This window comes from Thrips palmi, unplaced genomic scaffold (genome assembly GCF_012932325.1).
Source record: "Thrips palmi isolate BJ-2018 unplaced genomic scaffold, TpBJ-2018v1 HiC_scaffold_17, whole genome shotgun sequence".
In the NCBI taxonomy this organism is placed as follows: Eukaryota; Metazoa; Arthropoda; class Insecta; order Thysanoptera; family Thripidae; genus Thrips; species Thrips palmi.
The window spans coordinates 2110430-2131042 of record NW_023144626.1 but is presented as its reverse complement, the minus strand read 5'-3'; the positions used below and the strand labels follow the sequence as shown (position 1 = coordinate 2131042).

Genomic DNA, 20613 nt, shown 5'->3' with positions numbered 1-20613 from the left:
GCACTTTCCTTTGGTACCTGGAGTAGTGCCTGGACTACCTTGGCGTGAGTACCTGGAATAAACGAGGGGTCGTCCGCGCGGCCACTGCGCCTAGACGGCAGGCCACCCAACCGGCACCGCGTGGGGCCTCAGATCTGCCCCAGTCCTAGGACTCTGGCTCCGCGGTGGCTGCATCAGTCGGAAGATTCAGGCCTCCTGTACAGCTCCTTTCCATAGTCCTTGATAGAGAACTCCAATGAGGACACATGAGGGTGGCAATGGATTTCCCTTTGAACGAGAAATTCACCAGTAGCACCCTCACATCGAGTGCCCTCGAAATGACGTGCTCGCCTACGTGTCCCTCGCTCCTGCTCTTGTCGTTGGGACCGTTTCGCGCACGCGGCATATGAAAAACGCGATGAAAAATCGAAAATGGGGTCGCGACATGGCTCGGCTCGGCACGGCACGGCCGATACAGTGGCGTGGTGGCGCCCCATGCATCATAGATGAGAGCCACGAATTGGAAGGACATCGCGGTCAATTAGAACTCGTGTCGAAGAGTGAGTGAATAATGAGTGGGGCTGGACCAAGAGTCCATTCGTCGCTCTGTCTCTGTCGCACTCACGGGGCGTTCCGTAAGGGTGCGAGAGAGACAGATCGACCAAACAACGGGGGTGGACAGAACAGCGCATGTCACATGGACAGCGCGAGGGGATACGCTTGTTTGAACAGTGATGTCACCGGATTAAAAACAATCAATTCGAAATAATAGTTCCCCTTCGCGAGGGAACGAGAGGTAACCGACCGGCGCGGTCCATCGGGCCGTTTGCTTGTCGCCGCGGAATATGGATGTGAATGTGGCTCGCGAACGCGGCTGCGAATCTGGATGTGAATGTTGGATGGCGCGCGCAACGAAATCAAAGCAAATAATGCGGTGGGGGTTCGAAACCACACCCCCCACACAGCCACACACATGCTGGCTGCCGGCTCCCGCGCGCGCCGTTCGCAAGACTTGCAAACAAACATTTCCCATGATTCCCATTACATCGTGGCACCGTTTTGTATACTGCTCACGATGCCCAAAACGATAACAACACCATCAACAACAACAACAAACACTCCTCCGACGTGCGGCTCGCCGCACTATGAGCGTTTCCCATACCTTGGCGGGCTGGCCGGGCAGGGCTCTCCAGCCCTCTCCCACGAGTTGCGTCTGGATTAGTCAGCCCGTCAGCCCCACAGTGGCCGCGCGGCCGCGCCCTGCAGGCGGATTCCGAGCCGGCGGTCTCTCTGTCGCTCTCATCCGGGACAGCCGTGTGGGTGCGACAGAGACAGAGAGCCCGCTCGGAATCAGTCCGCTGGACGCGCCTGTCACGCTGCCCGTCTACGGCTTTAGATGCCATGGCGCCCCTCGCCCCTCCCCTCCGGCCCTTCCCACCCCCTTCCCTGCCCCCTCCCCCCTTCGGCGTAACCACAACGGGGCGAATGCAAGACGTCGGTCAGTAGCGGGCTGATTCCGAACAGTGCTCCCTCTCCCTCCCACCTGCCGGACCGCCCCACGAGTGCGAGAGAGACTGCACGACGACGAGAGCGCTGTGCGGGATCAGCCCGCCACGGCAGTGAGCAGCGCCGGCAGCGCCACAGCGACGGAGCGAGCAAGGTCGCCTTATTCGGGCGGATGCCTTGCGATGGTCCAGTGCGTGGGCGTGTACGTTTGCACTGCCGCGGGGCGGAGGGGGGGGGACATGGCTTGCTGTCTTTCGCCCAGCACCTGCGGCGAGCCGCGCCTGACGAGGGGTAAAAGAAATAGAAGGTGTCGGCGAGGCTAAGGGCCAAAGGACGAGGCTGCGCCCGGGGCCATGCCGGGCCGTGCCGTGCCTGCCGGGGCGCAGTGGCAACAACGGGGGCACGGCGAAGGGGGCTCCAGCGTTTTTGCGACACTGCTCGAGTTAAAAAGCTAACAAAAACAACAACAAAAATGGTGTGGATCGCGCAGGCCTTTACACACTGCGTCCACGGTCACCGAGCAATTGCGAAGAGTCGTTTGGTCGCTCTGTCTCTCCCGCATCCCTACGGGACGCTCCGTGAATGCGACAGAGACAGAGCGACGAGACGGCTCTTCATGCGGCACGCTTGGCCCACTCCAGTTGCACTCCAGCCACCCAGTCGTCGCCGCTCCACAGGCTCCCTGGAATTTGCCGCCACGTCTTTGCCGCCGAGCTTATCAAGAATAGTGGGGCGAGGCGAAGGGACAGCAACGAACTGGAAATTCGCAGAGCGGGTCAAACAGACGGACTGGCTGGAGCATTCAGTGACTCTCTACGGAGAGTCCCGGCTTCACACACGCAAACACACACATACACGTACACACATATGCACAGAACGCGCGCAGAAAACCCCCGGCCAAGCAAACTTTTGCTCAAACGGGAAGTCCATGAAGTGGCCGAATGAATGAGCCAGCTCTGGCGGGAGCTGCCGCGTCCGGCTCGGGACGGCCCGGGACGGATGAATCTCGCAAATTATATTTTTGTCCCTCGGTTCGGTCTCTCTCAACCAGAAGGGCTTGCTGACGAATACCGAGGCCGGACCGCGCTGCCGCCGTCAAAACCCTTTGCGGGTAAATGGAGCCGACATGGAGCAGGCGCCACATTTGGACGCATTTGGCGGGAAATTGGCAAGACCGCACGCTCGGCGCGCTCGGCCGCAGAGAGCCTCTTCTGACTCTCTCTCTCTCTCTCTCTCTCTCTCTCTCTCTCTCTCTCTCTCTCTCTCTCTCTCTCTCTCTCTCTCTCTCTCACACACAAACATCGCACACTCTCATACACGAGCGCGCGTACACAAACACACTCTCACAAATGATCGCGCGATTGCACAGTTGAACCACATTTAGCGGGCCAAAGCGTGTAGTGGGCAAATTCTGTTCACAATTATTTTTGAAAAAAAAAAAAAGCTTTGTTTGCAGTGTGGTGCATGCCGCGCATGCTGATTGGTTGCCCAAGCTGCGCGCACAGTGTGCGGCGCGGTGCCGAGCGAGCATTGCTGAGGGCTGCACCCTCTATGCCTCTGCTTTCACCCACCCTACCTGGCGGCCCGGCGGCCCGGCGGGTCGTTGACAGAGAAAGTGTTCTCGTGACCTCATTTCGCGGCGACCCCGGCCGTAGGGGCCGTAGGGGCCGAAGGGCCCAGTCTCCAGCAGTCTGCCTACGAACAGTGTCGTCGCTCTGTCTCTCTCGCACGCCCATGGCACGCCCTGTGAGTGCGAGGGAGACGACTGCACTGTTCGGAACGGGCAGCCTTGCTGCAGGGGTGGGGTGGTGCATGGGCACGCAAGCGCGGCGCAGGCTGGCCAGCGCCAAGATAAAAACAAAGACTTGCTTGCTCCGATCATTCAACAAAATTTTTCTCTCTCTCTCTTTCTCTCTCTCTACTGTAAAAGGCACCCATGAGTGCGAGAGAGAGAGACGACTCTCGGGATGGTGGCTGGCCTAGGCTGGCCGGCGGCGCCGCGGCGGGGGTGGCTCCGTTACAGGTGGCGGTAACAGGTGGGCAAGGCGCGCTCGCGCGGGCGGAGTCCGGCGGCCGACGCCGCGCCTCTGGGGCCTCTGGGGCCTCTGGCCGCGCCGGCCTGCACTGAACGCCGCTCTCTCCGTCTCTCTCGCACCCCTGCGGCAAGGCGGCAAGGCCCTCGGGTGCGAGAGAGACGGAGCGACGAAAGCGCCGTTCAGGCCGTCATCGCCGCCGGGAGAAACCCGCGGCGCGCTTTCAAAACATTTAGTCGAAAAATTCGCTAATGCCCTTTCGCTTTTACCGGAGGCATCCGAGGCGCCGTGGCGCGATGTGACGCAACCGAGGTCGGCATGCGGGCTTCTGGGTGAGGCTGTGGGTGAGGCTTGACCCGGCACGCGCCGTGTCTGCTGCAGGCAGCTGCAGGTGCATCGTGGGCAACTTGGCGAGGAGGAGGTTCTCGTCGGCAGGGAAGGTGGGGCGGTTCCGCGTAAGGTAACAGAGCTTTTGAAAAATCGGCACGAGGATGTTGGTGGTCAGCCGAGCTCGGACCGGAAGTCAGCGATGAATGCTGCCATTTTGTATTCTTTTGTGGTGTGCCACCGGGTGCCGCACTTGCCGTCCTGGCGTGTGTGGCACACTGTGTGGCCGTTCGTCCATTACGGTGTCGTGTGGCAACCAATCCAAACAGTTCGATGGCGTGGCAGTGGCGTGCCGGTCGAGGCATCGCGGTCGATTGGCAGCCTTTTGGAATAACAGTCGCGTGATAGGTACGATGATGCCCCGCTGGCTGTCTCTCTCGCACTCACGGGGCGTCCCGGGCGGCGCGAGAGAGACAGAGCGACGAGCTCGCCGGTCGTAATCATCGGGCTGCAGCAGCGCGCGGCAAGGCGGGGCGGGGCGGGGCGGCCCCGATCAATTTCAGCCTCAATTTAACCGATTGGCCATGCAAAGGTCCGCGCGCGTCATGCCAGGGCCTCGCCCTGCCTCTCTCGCACCCCTGCGGGGCCCTACGGCGCGCTCCATGGGTGCGAGAGAGGCAGAGACGCGACACGACACTCTTCGGACGGCCTGCAGGGTGGCGCGTCCAGGCGGAAATTTCGCGCCTTGCTGCCGTGGCATTTCGCTGCCACCCTCGCCCTGCAGCGCCATCGTCGCTCTGTCTCTGTCGCACTCACGGGGCGTGCCTCGGGCGTGCCTCGGGCGTGCTGTAGGTGTGCATAAGCACAATGGCGAGCAGTGCGAAGTGTGGGCCCGCATTTGGCACCGCTACATCGCTCTGTCTCTCTCGCAGATTGCGGTGTGGCGCCGTGAATCGAGGGATCAGAATTGGCTCACCAAATCAACGGGAGGGGGAGCTTTTGTTGTTGTCGAGAGGCTTGCTTTGCCAGAAACGCAACCCCTTTCTGTTGACCCGGATAATGCAGCAGGAGCGCCACCTTATGTACTTTTCATGCTCCGTGCAGTGCAGTCAAGGGGTACCCAACTCAAGATAATCATTGCACGTCTAGTTGGTAATCAGTGAAATAATCAACATCATCCAATGAAATGACAATCGTACTTTCGGGGATTCAATATCACTTTTGACCATTTTTGCGAGGCCACTGCTCCCAAACTATCAGCGGTCAAAGCCTTCCCGAGGCGGGGCATGAAAGAGTAGGGTCTTCAGAATAGTAAGGCGTCGAGGGAGGCCTTTGACCGCAACTAAATTGGATGCAGTGACCGCTCAAAGTCAGCAAAAACGGCGATTTTCTGAAATTCATTCACTTTTTGGCCATTTTTGCGAGGCCACTGCTCCCAAACTATCAGCGGTCAAAGCCTTCCCGAGGCGGGGCATGAAAGAGTAGGGTCTTCAGAGTAGTAAGGCGTCGAGGAGGCCCCTGACCGCAACTAAATTGGATGCAGTGACCGCTCAAAGTCAGCAAAAACGGTGATTTTCTGAAATTCATTCACTTTTTGACCATTTTTGCGAGGCCACTGCTCCCAAACTATCAGCGGTCAAAGCCTTCCCGAGGCGGGGCATGAAAGAGTAGGGTCTTCAGAGTAGTAAGGCGTCGAGGGAGGCCTTTGACCGCAACTAAATTGGATGCAGTGACCGCTCAAAGTCAGCAAAAACGGCGATTTTCTGAAATTCATTCACTTTTTGGCCATTTTTGCGAGGCCACTGCTCCCAAACTATCAGCGGTCAAAGCCTTCCCGAGGCGGGGCATGAAAGAGTAGGGTCTTCAGAGTAGTAAGGCGTCGAGGAAGGCCCATGACCGCAACTAAATTGGATGCAGTGACCGCTCAAAGTCAGCAAAAACGGCGATTTTCTGAAATTCATTCACTTTTTGACCATTTTTGCGAGGCCACTGCTCCCAAACTATCAGCGGTCAAAGCCTTCCCGAGGCGGGGCATGAAAGAGTAGGGTCTTCAGAGTAGTAAGGCGTCGAGGAAGGCCCATGACCGCAACTAAATTTGACGCAGTGGCTGCCCAAAGTCACTAATATTGAATTTCCGACACTTTAACAGCTTTCCGAGGTCGGCGCTCAAATAATCCCCAATATTTCCCAATAATCAACATGATAACCTATTATCAGTGATAAATAATAAAATAATCAAAAGAAATCACATGTTATTATACTCTAAACATAATCGGTGTACATGAAAATCTTGAGTTGGTGACCCCTTAGTGCAGTGGCGTGCCGTGGCGTGCGCTGCCGTGTTCCGCGGCTGGATGTCAAGCGTGGCGCGTGGCAGTGTGGAGTGTAGGCGCACGCGGCGCACGCGCACGAGTCGTGTCAACAGTAATTAATAAACCAGAGCATCCCGCAGGCCGCAGGGCAAGCCCGCTGCCCCGGGGCAACCCGCGTGGGCTGCAGACTGACTCCGCACCGCGCCGCCTCGCTCTGTCTCTCTCGCACCCCTACGGGCCTACGGGACGCCCCGTGAGTGCGAGAGAGACAGCGCGACCGCCCTGCTGTTTCGGCCGTGTTCCGTGCCGAGCTCGGCGTGCTGACGCGCGCGTGTGGCGGACAGACGTGTCACGCCGCCTCTGTCTCTCTCGCACTGATGCGGCGTCCCGTCGGGCACGTCGGGGTGGGAGGGAGACAGAGCGTGGCTCTTTCGGACACGGCTCCTAGGTGTGGCGCCTCGCGCCGCCCGGGACGAAGCGGCCAGCGAGTCAAGCCTCCCACGACGCGGCGACGCGTCTCCAAGTGCCAAGCCGCAGATGTGTGGCCACAACGCGCACGCCGAAGCACGCCAGCACGCGTGTGGCCGCGCTTTCGCTGGAAAACGGGAAACAAAGTGCCTTTGCATTGCGAAAAATAATTGTTGTTGCCTGGATGCACGGCGCGGCGTGGCGGGCCCTCTCCCCGGACGGTCGGGATAGGACGCGGGACGGTTCCTGCGGTCGGCGTGATGTAGGCCGCGGGCTGGCTCCGCGCCGCTCCGCGCGGACAGGCCGGCCAGGCCGCGGAGATGTGCGGTGTAGTGTGCGGCAGTGTGCCGACAGACTCATTCCGAGCGTCCGTCTCCCTCACGCCCGTGCGGTCGCCCCGCGAGTGCGAGAGAGACGGACACTCGGAATGAGTCTGCGGAGGCCAGAGGCAAGAGGCGGTGGCCGGCCGGTCGCATGTGGTCACTTCCAGACAGACATACTTTCGATTTCAGAAAGAGTCGCGGCGTGACGCCGTGCCGCCGTGCCGCGGGGCAGCCACTTCCTCGTGCCAGACAGTGCCCTCGCCGCTCTGTCCCCCTCGCACTCCCGGGCCGGCCCACGGTGGCGAGAGAGACAGAGCGACGAAAGCTGCTCCGGCAAATCTTCACGTTTCACCGCCTCTACTCTGAATGCAAAACCCGAGGCGCGCCTTCTTGCGTTTTGGGAGCGAGCGCGCGTTCCCCGGCGTCCCCACTGTAGGATTGCCCGGGCCGCTGTTCACCACGAGGAGGGGAAGGACCTTCCGATCCGGGGAACAACAACGTCCAAATCGCATTGCGAGTTCCCTGAACTTTCCTCATAGTTTGAACGCATTTTCAATTTCTCTGTCTTTATTTTTGCACCTCAGAGAAAAACACTCCGTTCCTCCTGAAATTTTTTTGTGACACCCTTCGCCCCTACTGGCAGCCAATCCACGCCTCTGGAAACGTCTCTCAATCCGCGCTTCTGGAACGCCACGCCACGCCGCCCCGCCCCGTGACGTGTATAGTGTGATGGCCGCCGTGTCGTAAACCTGAACGGCCTGCCCGACGCCTCGCGCCCCTCGCCCTGCGCCCCGCGGCCCGGTCTTTCGTTCTTTCATCCAGCAGACCGATTCCGAGAGTCGTTTTCGTCGCTCTGTCTCTCTCGCACCTACACGGAACGCCCCATGAGTGCGACAGAGGCAGAGCGACGAAAACGAAAAAGGTGCGCGCGGCGGCGCGGACTCGGGGTGCGACTCCCATGTCGCCACGATCCCCTCCCCTCCCCTCCCCGTCGACGCACTCGCTTTGGAACTACGCGCGCGCCGCTCCCATTGCGGCGTGGCGCGCTTCGCTGGGCTTCGCTAGCGCGCCTGGCGCTTGGGCTGGCGCTTCCTGGCCCGGTCGGAGAAGGCCTTGACTGTGGTGCCAACGAGCCAGGCCAGGCCAGGCCAGGCACGCAATACGCACTCGCGGCCCGGCGTGCCCGCGCCCAGCACGCGTGTCGCGGTGTCGTCACGCAGGGCCGGGCCGTGCCGGGCCGTGCCAAGGGCTGCGCGATCGTTCCGAGAGTCGTTTTCGTCGCGGTCTCTCTCGCAGCCAAACGGCTCTCCCCATGAGTGCGGGAAGGACGGAGACTCTCGAAATGAGTCCGGTGGTCACGCCGCGCCGTCCGCGGGGTGGCGCCCTGGCGGCCCTGCCCTGCCGGCCCTTGCATCACGGCGAGGCAATGCTACACGCGGTCGGGCTGTAAACATGCAAAACGAGCAAATAAGTCGCGGATTTCGCACCCCGCGTCCTGCGACTTGTCTTGCGACCCGCCATGGCGCGCCATTGTGGCACTGGCCGGCAATCGGCCGATGCAAATGCAGGGCCATTCACGGGGCGGCAAATAGTGTGTGCGGTAACACTGCCGGCCGGGGCGGGGCGGGCATGCGGAAGGCAGCCGTCATGCAAGGGCCAGAGGTCAGTGCGGGTCCGGTCCGACGGGGGCGGCGCGGGCGGGGCGGGGCGGGGCGGGGCGGTCAGTGTGGCACGCCCGTTATGCGGTGCGCGGCTCCGCGGCTGCGCGGCCACCGGGTGGCTCTCGGACGCCACTGCAACGCGGCGACGCCGCCTCAGGAGGCTGATTCCGAGCGTCCAGTCTCTCTTGCACTCATGAGTGCAGCCTGCAGTGTAGCGTCCCCGCGGCCTCGCCTTCCTGTCTGAGGGCCTGAAACGGCAGGGAAGCCCCTCACAGTGCACTCGCCGTCACTCACCGCGTCGACGTGACGTGTCGCTTCGCGTTTCCAGGCGCTTGAGGAAAGCGTTATTGTCGGTGTTGTCGAGCGACACATCGCACATTGTCAGTCACTCTCCCCCTCTCTCTCCCTCTCCCCACACAATTCGGACAGGAAAAACAATATACCCTTCCCGCGGAAGATTACACGTAGATAGGCAGCGCGCTAAAAAAAAATCGAGCGTGGTGGAGGTGTCACGGAACAGTCGATTCATCCACAGCCGTTTCCCGCACGTGAATGTGAAACAGTGAAACACAAACCGGCGACTTTAATTAATTCCTCGTTCCGTCCACCTGCGCGCTGCGTGTGCGGCCGCGGCCCGCCTTTTTGATAGGCTGCCTCTCTGTCCACAGTCAAGTTCCGGTTCCCTTGCGCAATTCACTTTCTTCCACTTCGACCTACGTCCCTGAGGAAGAGGACGTCCCGTCGCCCTGTCTCTGTCGCACTCCCGGGGCGGTCTGCGCGGGTGCGAGAGAGACAGAGCGACGACGGTTCGTAATCGTTAGGCTGTGTCCGGCGCCGCGGCGCGTCGCGTGACCGATGGGGGAGGAGCGCGCCGCGCATCGCGGTGATGGACCCGCGGGACCGGCCGAGGCTTGGCCGGGCTTGGCCGGGCTTGGCGCGATGCACGTGCGTTGTTGCGTCCTAGCATTCCGAACAGCGCTTCTCCTCTGTCTCTCTCGCACTCGTGGGGCGTCCCCTAGGTGCGCGGGAGGGAGAGAGAGAGAGAGAGACGGCACGCAGGATGCGCCTAGAGCTTTCCTTCTCCCTTTCATCTCGAAACCAAACCATCCCACGCTCTAGGGCTCCACACTGCGCTGCGCTGCGAGGCACACTGGCCGCACGAAATGCGGCGTGAACATCATAAAGTACCACCGCGCGCACGGAGCACCGCGAAGCAACGCGAAGCAACGAAAAACGCCTTTACGTCACTGCACCCGGGGCACCTGCGCGTCGTTGGCTGGCGTCGTGTGGGCGTGGCGGCGCGGCGGCGTGGCCGGCGGGGCGTGCAGGACGTGCCTGCCGCACGGGCCTGCCGGGCCTGCCGGGCCCCGTGGCAGAGCAATGCAGTGGACCAGATGGGCAGTTTAGGCTGACGTTCACTTTGTCAGCTCCACCGCCAAGTAGGACTGGAATCAAACGCACTGAGGTGCCCCTTTTTCCAAATCGTCCCAACCATCGACAAAACTCGGAGTTTTAGTGGGTTGTTTCGACGCGAATGTCGCAAGGCGGAGATCTCTGCCGCTCCATAAGCCCTAGTCTCATGGGCTCACTGTGCCGGCGAGCCTGGGCGAGACAGGGGCCCTCTAGTCGTCTAGTGGCGTGGCGCGGCCGACCACGGAACACGCTCAAGCGCGGCGTGCGGGCGACGGCGGGCATTATACCTGCGGGCTGGTTCTGGAAGGCGCCTTCTCTCTCGCGCCCCTGTGGAGCGCCCAGTGAGTGCGACAGAGGCAGAGCGATGACAGTGTCCGGACTCGGCGGGGCAGCAGGCCGACCACCCTCCGCAGTGACCCAAGGGGCTGGTCCGACAGGAAAGGAGGCCCCGGCATCATGCACTATGAATGAGTCTTGAGGCCGGTGAGTGAGGGACACGATTCCGGACTTCTCGGCGCCCGCTGGAGACAAGGCTCTGCGTGCGTCAGACAGTGCAGGGGAAGTTCCGGTCCAAATTTGAGGTCGCGGTGCGCGGCGTGAAGAGGCGACATTCCTAGGGTGCCTTGCCCACGACCAGGGCGGCTGGGCTAGCCAAGGGGCTAGGCTCCCGAGACTCCCGTGGCGTTGCTGTTGCGTCAGGCCGTGCGTCAGCCTCGCCCTGTCTCTCTCGCACCCCTACGGAACGCCCCCAGAGACAGGGCGACAAGCACTGTTCGGAATCGTTCTACATTGACGGCTGGCTGGAAAATAAAAAGTGTCAACAACACCTCCTGGGGGGTGTTCAGTGGCTGTTTGAATTCGCGTTGGACTGAGAGAAGGGGAAACCTCATGAAAAATTTAAAGAATTTCAGAGTCCAACTCCGGTTTGCTCAGAGTCTTTGAAGTCTCTCTGTCGACCGGCGCGCGGATCGCTCTGGGTGAGACCGTTGAAAAATTGAGAGCCTGGATTCGACCGCAGTCCCCTCGGGACAGAAGAACGAGCCCCCTGCCCTCGGCTACCACCGGGATGCCATTCGCGTTTGAGTTGCTTGCCAAAGAGCATAGTGTGAATGCCGATTTTTACGAAGCGTGCTTCTGGGTGCAGTATTTTTTCACCCGTCTCCACGCGAGTCCCGAAAAGACGGCAAATTTTTGTGGCCGCCTCGTCACGCTTCCCGAAAGAGTCACGGAATCGTGGAGCCAGGTGCCGAAGTGCGGAACGCACAGCACCACTCGTTGACGGCGCCGTTAAAACCTGCCGAGCACGGCACTGTTGAGAATAAAGTTACCCAGTACACCAGTGGTCATTCGAGAACCAAGAATTTTAAAAAGCGAAAGACTTTTTCCTTGCAAACGCTACGAACCAAACTTCGCCGGTACGGTTACACCGGGTTACACCCAGAAAATGACTTTAGACTTTTCCATCTCGTGTGGTCATGCCTGATGATTCCCTGAGAGCCACCTTGGCACGACGACCGTGACGGTGGCCAAAGCTTTTCCTGCGTGTGCGGTCTCAGCGCGTCCCCTCGCCGTCTTCACAGCAGCGTTAAATAATTCCGGCGTTTTCCACGGCCAGCCCCGCGCAAATCCGATCAAGCCGCCAAAAAGGGAAAGACGAGTCCCGTCGAGGGGGAGGGAAAAAGTAAAACGCCGTGAGCCGCCAGGGAAGCGAAATAGGAGTCAAGACTCCTGGCCGTGTCATGGCGGCGTGGGCCGTGGGGGCCAGGTGGGTGTCGATGGCGTCTTTGGGGAGCCATCCAGGGCGGCGCGGGGCGCTGAGCGGCGCTGAGCGGCGCTGAGCGGGGCTGAGTGGGCTCGGGTGACGGGGCACGAGGCCCCACCTGCGGTATAGTTCGTCTCGTGACGAGGCAAAGGCTGCCGTGATTGGCTGCGTGCCGAAACGGCAGCAGGGCGGTCACTGCACCGGCCGCATTGTTCCGAAGGGGCGCCGTCTCTCTCGCACTCACGGGGCGCTCCCTGCGGCAGCGAGAGAGCAACGGAACCATCTTTCGGAATCAGGCGGCCCTGGACTCCCGACGCGCCTGATTAATTTTCTATGTGGATGCGCCCCGGCGTGGCGTGCCGTGCCGCCGGGTGCATAATCCCCCAGCATTACGTGGATGGACCCAACCACACATTACGATTGCGGTTCGGCTCACGGACTGTGACCACGTAGGCAGGACGTGTGGCCACGTTTAGTCAGAAGGCACCGGCCGGGCCGGGCCTCAGCAAAAAATGAAACGAGAAACGGCACCGCTTTGCGTCGCGACTTGATTCCGTCAAAGCAATCGATTATTCGATGAACGAAATCCAACCCCTCTGACATTGAGTAAAAAAGATTTCTTGATTTTTATTATTCGAAAAACTAGTCTAATTTTTTTGGCTGGGTCGAGCCAGTCCCGGCGTGCGTACGGGGAAGATTAGCATGCAATTAATCAATGTTGGTATCAAAAACAAGCCAGCAGCCATTTGCTTTAGCGGAGCGGCGCTCTCCGCTGCAATGGACTCCAACCACAAAGCGGTCCGCCGCCCCCGCTCTCCGGGGAGGGGGAGGGGGAGGGGGAGGGGGAAGGGGACGCAGCGGCCGACTCGCTTGATTTTTCATGCCGTTTTCGGGTTTTCGCAGATGATGACCCCCAACAGCAGGCACTTTACATGAATCCCGGTGGTTTTGGCCGCGGGCCGCTGGGCTCGTGGCGTCGCGCCAGCGGGGCAGGGCGGGGCGGGGCGCACATTTTCACCCTTTCCCTTTCCACCGACAGCGTTTCGGCGCGTATTTTTGCCGCGTTTTTTTGTCCCGCGGCGCCGAAGATTGTTGAGGCAAGGATCACGGCGTGCTAGCAAGCAGAGGCTGGTGCATCAAAGCGCCGATGCAAACAATAGCAGCCCGGAGGGCGTAGACCGTTCCTCAAACACCGCCAAACAGAAACGGAAACCAAATAAAACGCTTGTCCAAGCAGACGTCTGTGAGACGACCGTTTTGATCTGGACATCTCGTTGCTGTGCTGTGCCCGAAGTTCGCTGTGCTCCCAACCACTGATGGTACTTTTCAAGTCATCCTCAGACTTAAATATTTCCAGTAAATCGGGGGTCCAATGGCCGGCCGCGTGGCCTTTCAGGGTGCGGGGTGGCGCGCGGTCAGCGATTTCAAGCGAACTGATTTTGCGAGTGGAGTGGGGCGACTCTCTCTTTCTATCGCACACTCACGGGGCGTCCCGTATCGATGCGAGCGAGAGAGACCGCTGCAGGGGAGAGAAGGGATTCGGGAAAGGTTCTGCTCCGGGTCGTTTCACAGTGAGCCACCCGAGGTCCGTTTCCCGCTGACGCCGCCGTGGCCAGTGCTGCAGGACAGGTATTATCGGCAGGGCACAGCCTTGGCGCAGCCCACAGCCCTGAGCCCTCCGTTCCGGCTCACCCACCTGACCGCCCTCTTCAACAAGTGTCCCCTTCGGCTCCAGTCCAAAAAATAAATAAATAAATAAATCATATTTTCAACAGGAGAGGGTTCGGAGTTTGAAGGGGCGAGCCAATGGGAGCGATGCGGCGGCGTGTCGGGAGGTTTCAAAGCAATTAAAAGCACGGTGTTACTTGCTGCGATGGAATGACCAAAGAGCAACACACACACACACACACACACACACACACACACACACACACACACACACACACACACACAGAGTTCCACTTGTTCGTGCGTATGTCGGATGACTCCCATTCGCGTGGGATTCATTCAAACAATTGATTGCTTTTGACGAAATCACGTCCGTCCAGACCTTCCCCCTCAGGCCAACCAATATTTTTTTTTTTTGCGGGAGTGAGGAGAGGGTTGTCGAAATAGCGTTGGAAGTGGATGAGAAATATTGTGAAATGGTGTCAAGAGTGACCTCCTTGTTGTTTGTTCCAGCTGCTGGCCGAGAGCGACGCCGCCCCGCTGGAGCACCCGGCCTACGACCAGCGGGTGTTCTACAAGCGGGAGGCGCCCTTCCCCGTCGACATGAAGGAGTCGGCGCAAGGCCCGGCGGCCGGCGGGCTGCACCGCGCCGCCGCCGCCAACCCCGCCAACTGAGGTGCCGGGGGTGACCCCGGGGCCTGGCCCTCGCCCCGGCCCCGGGGCGGCCCTGGGGCCCGCTGGGAGGGGAGCCTCTTCGCCGAAGCACGAGCCCGATCGGCATAGACAACAAGACAACAACCAGCTCGCGGAGCATGGGGCAATCCGCACTTTAGAGTCAATCGTTCAAGGAAAACAATGTTTCAAAATTTACACTTTGGAAAAAAAATGTCTGAGCGTTGAAGAGGTTCCCCTTCCAACTTCTTTTTCTCACTTCTTATCTATTGTCCTTGAAAGACTTACCGGAGTTTCAACGTCCTTTCCTCAGCCCTAGCAGAAACTTGGCGGGATGTTTTCAATGAGTGGCAGATTGTATATTTTTCTAGAGAGATAGACAGAGTATTCCACGGCGCACATAGAGAGTTGGTACTAATCGAATATGTTTTGCTGCCACTGGCTGGAGAGCAAATTTTATTTATGATCGAATCTGGCCATTCACTGGAAACATCCAAGATGCCCACGAAACTTCATTTCGAAAACATGCACAGAGTACTGTAGTTCCCCACAGAGATAATATAGTAGTGTTAGAAGTAGGTTATTGACAAAACAGAAAAATAGCTATAAAATAGTACTGTTATTCAAAGTTTATGAAGATTTCTGAAAAGTTAAAACTCTAATGCGTTTGTGTTGCGAAAATGGTACCTCAATATTGTGCCAATGCTGGTAAGTTAAATATTGTGTTAAAAGGCTTTGTCAATAGTTGTTCAAAAAGAATCTTGCACGCTGTTAGCTAGGTCATGCAACGAGACACACTCTAAATTCTTATCATATCTTTCTGGAAATGGTAAATCAGAACTTAACAGAGCATACCTATGATCATTATGTTTAAGAAATGCTGTTATTCCCCACCCTTTGTACCCGCAGTTCTCAATGTTGCTGCTGTGTTCTCAAGGCGCCGAGACAAATATTATGTAACAACGGATTTTGTGCCTTTTAAAATTACTGTATCTCTTTTCTTTTTTAACGCGTGGCTATTGTAAAGTTTCTCATTGAATATTTTAACGTAGGTGTGTCCAAACATCAACTAATTTGTGTGTTGTTTAATTACTGTGCTCGTCAAAGAAAACTTCCCCTAATAAAGCTGCAAATCCCGAAAAAAAAAGAGTCTTTATTTTTCCTGTGCTCAAAGATGCAAATGATAAACAAAATTAGAAAAAAGGAAACAAAACAAAATCGATCAGGGTGAATAGCTTAGATACATCAGACAATGAAGCAAAGCTGCCTGATGCAGATTAGGCGCGTGGGTGTTGCAACACCTACAACGGCACAACAACTGCCGCTCGGTCTCTCACGCACCGCAACTAGCGGCTCTGTCTCTGTCACACCAACTGATGCAGTGCCAACTGCGCAATAAAAACAACACCACCGGAAAAAAGCGACGGCCATTTTCACCGTTTCTTTACGGAGCGTGGCGCGGCACTGCTATATAGAGGTCAGGGGCCCTCCTCGCCGTCCCCGCCGTCTGCCGGGTAGCGCCGGCGTTGGAGCCGAGCCAACCTTCAAATTGCACCGAGTCTAAACTTTTGGCCGTCTCGAGCACGCTAGCACGCTGGAAAACGAGCGCCACAAGAAGGGCTCCGTGCGTCCACGGATGACGACATCGGGGGAAAGGGAATAAAAATGGGGGGGGGGGGCGAGATGACGCACGGGGGTTTATAGCGAATGCATTAGAAGGCTACGTTCAGTCTGATGACATCGGGAAGAGGGGTGGTGGGAGGGAGTCAGAGACACCCCAAATTACGATGACGTCACGAGCAAATGGGTTTGTCTGTGCGAGCGCGTGTTGTGCGTGTGCGTGGACGGTTCTCGTGCCTTCCACAGTCACACACACAAACACACTCATGGCACACTGCTCCTTTTGTTCGGCGTGGGGTGGCAAGAGTGGCGTTCGCAGCCCTGATCGACTCGTTGCAAAATAAAACGTGCGCCGGCGGGCCCAAGGCGGGTCCGGCCGCGACAGGCGCTGGGCGGCACAAGAGTATCGCCTTTCCAGCAGGCAAGCCGAGTGGCTGCTTGGACTTTCCGGTAGCCGTGGCTCCGGGGTGTTGTATTGGCCGGCATAGCAGCATTGGCGCCCTCCTCCCAGGGGACCCTTGGACGGGGCGCTTCGCCGCTCCGGCGGGGACTCTTTAACTTGGCCGGAGCGCTGCCCTTTTTTCGCGCCCCGGGGTAATGGTGTGTGGCGCCCGTTCGACATTAGCCTCCAATCCGGGCTCCGACGCCGCGACCCTGCAACGGGCTGCCTCCGAACGGTGCTCTCGGTCTATCTCACACTCATCGAGTGACTCGGTGGGTGTGAAAGAGACAGGCCGAAGAAAACTCTGTTTGAATCAGCCTTTCCGGTGTTCGCGCCCACCTCCTCGCAGCAGCCCCTGCCGGCCCATTCTGTGGCCACACGGAACCCTCGCCGAAGACGCCCGCCACGGCGTGCCCGACGAAAGGGACGAGCCGAATCTGACTGCATAATGCCTCCCTTTGAATATCGGGAACGGACGCGCAAAAATCTAGGACGCTTCGCATGAATAATATTCGGTGCAACGGGGGAACAGGGACGGGGGTGTCGTGGAGGAAGGGGAGAAGAAGGGGGTTGGTGAGGCCCCCAGGGGTGGGGGTAATATGTGGCGAAGAGGCTGCCCGCCCTCGCCGTGTGATGAGGTGTGGCCACTTCATAACGGCTAATCTCCTCCCACGATCTCAATCTCGATGCTGGCCTTGCGCCTGCCGAGCCTGCGGAGCCTGCGGAGCCCAGATCACGCAAATTGCGACTCCCAGAGTGTTGCTAATCTCCTGCTGCTCGGGGCGCAGCGGCGCAGCGCTCCGGTGACGTTGGGATCGAGGACCCAGAGGGCCTGTCTGCCAGAGCGCTGGAGGAGGTGCAGGTAATTGGCGCGGAGGTGCATCATCGCAAGGAGGTGGGGGGGGGGGGAGTGATGGCGTTGTCGTTCTTTAATCCTTTAGTTGCTGGCGTCACCAGTAGTAAGGACCCCCTATGTCGCGAGCCACCATCTGTCCCGGATTTCTGTTGTCAGTAGTATGGATGCTCCACAGTCACGGTCCGCCATTTTTGATCTTGCCAGCATCCTTCGTGTGGCATTCGTCCCTCAGTGTATCTGCCGTGTGATTGCCTAAGAAGATAGTTGTTCCGTCAGATGATGACTCATTTGTGATCCAAGCTTAGCCACCGTCGCCCGTAGTAAGGATCCCCAGCAGTTACCGGCCGCCTCTTGCTCACCTCTTGCTCCTTGGAGCCTCGCGGTGTATTTAAAAACGGGAGCCGCTTAACACAGTCCGGCTGGGGCTGCGGTGATAACCAGGCCCCTGTTTGATATGGAAATACAGCGTTTAAGAAAACGGCCCGCAAAAAAAGGAAGCGAGAATGGCTTCGCTGGACGCGTTTTGGCGCCAGCCTTAGGACCCGCGAGCGTGCAAGCCTCGGGTGGCGACCGTAACGTGGAGGGTGTTTACAGATCGACCGTTATAATTCACCAGGCGTGGGCGGGGGGGGGGGGGGGGGGGAGGAAGCGACTCGCCGTTACGCGGGATGGGGCGCGCTTCGTTTCGGCGTCTCGGGGCGACACACGAAAACTACGCCGGACGTCAACAACTTTGACATCAACTTGAACAGAGGGCTGCTGAGAGGGAGGCTGTGCGTCTTAGCGCAGCGCAACGAAGCCGGATGGACCGAGCGGCGACAGCGTGACAGCTGACTCATAGGGAGGCCTCTCTCTCGCACTCATGGGGCGTCCCGCGTGGGTGTGAGAGAGCGGGCTGACGGGACCCCCGCAGCTCGTCCTGCAGCAGGGGCGGCGCCCCGCCCCTCGCAACATGCGAGGGTTGCCTAGCCTTGACATTTCTCGCGGACGCACACACACGCTCGCACACACAAGGTCTGCGTACTTCGAGCAAGTGCAGCAGCTTCGCCGGGCCGTTCTGCGACAAGAGTCCCCAGCGGGGTAGCAGTGCGCGAGCGAGGCGCGAGCCAACCCCCTTGCAGCATCCCTGGAGGGGCCCCTCTCTCGCTCCCTCTCACGCCCCCCTCCTGCTCCGCCGCTCCCTCTACCGCCCCGCTCCCAGGTCCGGGCGGGGCGTCTTAGCGGGCTGGACTCCACTCAGTTTATTTTGCAGTGCGTGGGCGCCTAGCTGGTGTCTTGGCGGTCTTGGCCATGCCAGGGGGCGTGGGCGTGGCGTGGCAGCCGGCCTCCGCGACGCACCGCTAACAATTTATTAATTCTGGATAAATGATAACCTGCTCCGAGGAGAGACCCGAACCCTTGTGCTCAAGCAGCGGCGCTATGGCAAAACACACTGGTGGGCCAGACGACTCCATAATTTTTGCAAAGTGAAATAAAATTTTTTTAGCAGATGATACCTTCACACTTGAAACATACTTAAAACAATTTTAATTACTGTCTTTGGAATGGCAATGAGCCCGCATACTACCCCGTATAAGGAAACCGAACGAGTATTGACTGAGAAATTTGAAAGGGAAAAGAAAAAAATTTGAACTCTACACCCCCTCCCCAGTCTTAATGGGGAGGCCTCCTGCTTTACTTCGGTGTTCGGGATGGGAACCGGTGCTATCAGGTACCTGGGGTTAATCCCGTCAGCGACCCAAGCGTTCGCCGGGGGACCCAGTAGGACCCCAAAGCTCAGACAGCTGGATCGAAACACCCAGTGTGAAGCTCTTAGAGGGGCGGGACGTAGAGTGAGACGACAGAGAGACAGAGAGAGACTCAGACAGAGAAGAGGTTTGGTGGGAGCTTCTTGTTTTCGTAGGGTTGGTTGTGTACCCCATGGTACCCCCACTGTCCGGCGCTCCCGTACCGAACATACAGCGTTTTAGGCCAGCTTCAAAGGACTTATCATCGCCTCCCCGACGAGTCAAGGAGGCACCACCCGCAACCACACACCGGATGGTCTGGATTGATGGATCAAATACTCCATCGCTCCAGTGCCGAGGCCAACCCGCCGAAGCGGATTGCTTTTTAGACACCCACAGCGGAGTGGCCAGGTGAATGTGACTCTGACCACTACGCTATCACGCTTGTACGTCTGGCAGCGTGTTGGACGACGGGTTTGAGTTGCACTGGGAGGAAGGCGGTCGAAAAATGTAATGAAATGATGGGATTCGATCCCCGGACCCCGCCATCGGGATCACACGACTTTACGCTCTCGGCCACCACGGCCCATGATGAGGGAACGGCGTGAGGTGGGTTCTTGACGCAACAGGACTCGACCGACCCGGTCAAAATTTCGCAAGAAGTTGGGGGAGTCGAACCGCCGACCCTAGCATTGGGAACCGACGCCTCTACTCCCTGGACCACCACGTCCCATGCACGGAGCGGGCTCACGTGCACGGGTTTCAACCGCACTGGGAGGGGCAGTAAAATTAAATGGAAATATTTGTTAGGAGTCGAACCTCCGGCATGTGGGTCTGTTGCACACGGCTCCGCTCGGATTGCCTCGAACCACCACCCTTAGGATAGTAAGTCGAAAAAACGTATGTGACGCTGGTATTCGAACGCCCGCCTGCGGTAACTCGATCCCACGTCTCTAACCTCTCGGCTATCACAGCAGTTGTGAAACGCGACGGATCATCTGCTTTCATTAACGTTCGTTGAATGAGATTTTTTCTTGCGAATTTGTCAGGTGAACTACGTGCGCTACGAGCATTGCTGGCGGAGCGGCTAAGCGGCGCGGTGCCGGTGATGAATGATCGGACATTCCTGCTGCAGGTTGCAGCACCGCGCGCCGCGCCGAGCCGAGCGAGCTGAGCAGCCGGATGACGCCAAGCTGCGTGCGGCGGGGCGGGGCGGAGAACGGCGGCGTAACACGGGGTAACAAGGTGTAAGAGGGTTGAACACACGCTTCCCGGGCAGGGGGAACCACCCGACTGTGTCAGCAGCATCCCGACCACTTCAGCGCTAGACCCATTCTCTCTCTCCCCCGCAATCCCGTTCGGAATGCGCCGCTTCTCTTCGAAAATGAACACTAGGAAAAAGAAAAGAAGAAACTGGGAACGAAGAAAGCAACATGTCACTGTTTCAAAATCCACTCACGCCACCGTCAGCACATCAGCAGCGCAAGCACACTTTGCTTTGTTCGTGACATCAAATAAAAACGCAAAAATGTTAACGAGCGCGGGTGTTGGTCGCGTTCAAACGGACCACCCCACCAGTAAGTGGCAGCAGCAGCGTGCGCCGCCAACGCGTGCAGGGATGGGCTCCACCGGGGCGCCTGGCGGCAGGGTGGTTCACTGGGAAAAGCGTTGGCTTTTGCGTTGCTTTGCGTATGCCGGGCCCCCGCCATGCAGTACGACAACGCTGCGCCCGGGGCAAGCCTGGGGCGCCTGGCTTCCCGCGCGTTCCATTATTTCGCCGAGTTTCCTCACCAGTTTGTATTTTTACCGCCCGATGCGCCCCGCCCCGCCTGCCCCGCCCCGCC

At 58.7% G+C, this 20613-nt stretch overlaps 1 protein-coding gene across 1 annotated transcript in view; it reads left to right on the top strand.

The window, feature by feature from the left end:
• The window catches only part of LOC117643765, a 33171-nt gene extending 17946 nt beyond the window's left edge, over positions 1-15225 (top strand). The window contains exon 3 of the mRNA XM_034382839.1: positions 13966-15225. Within this exon, the coding sequence (XP_034238730.1) occupies positions 13966-14127 (162 nt within the window). The 3' untranslated portion in view covers positions 14128-15225. The remainder of the gene's footprint in view (positions 1-13965) is intronic.
• The last annotated feature ends 5388 nt before the right edge of the window (positions 15226-20613 follow it).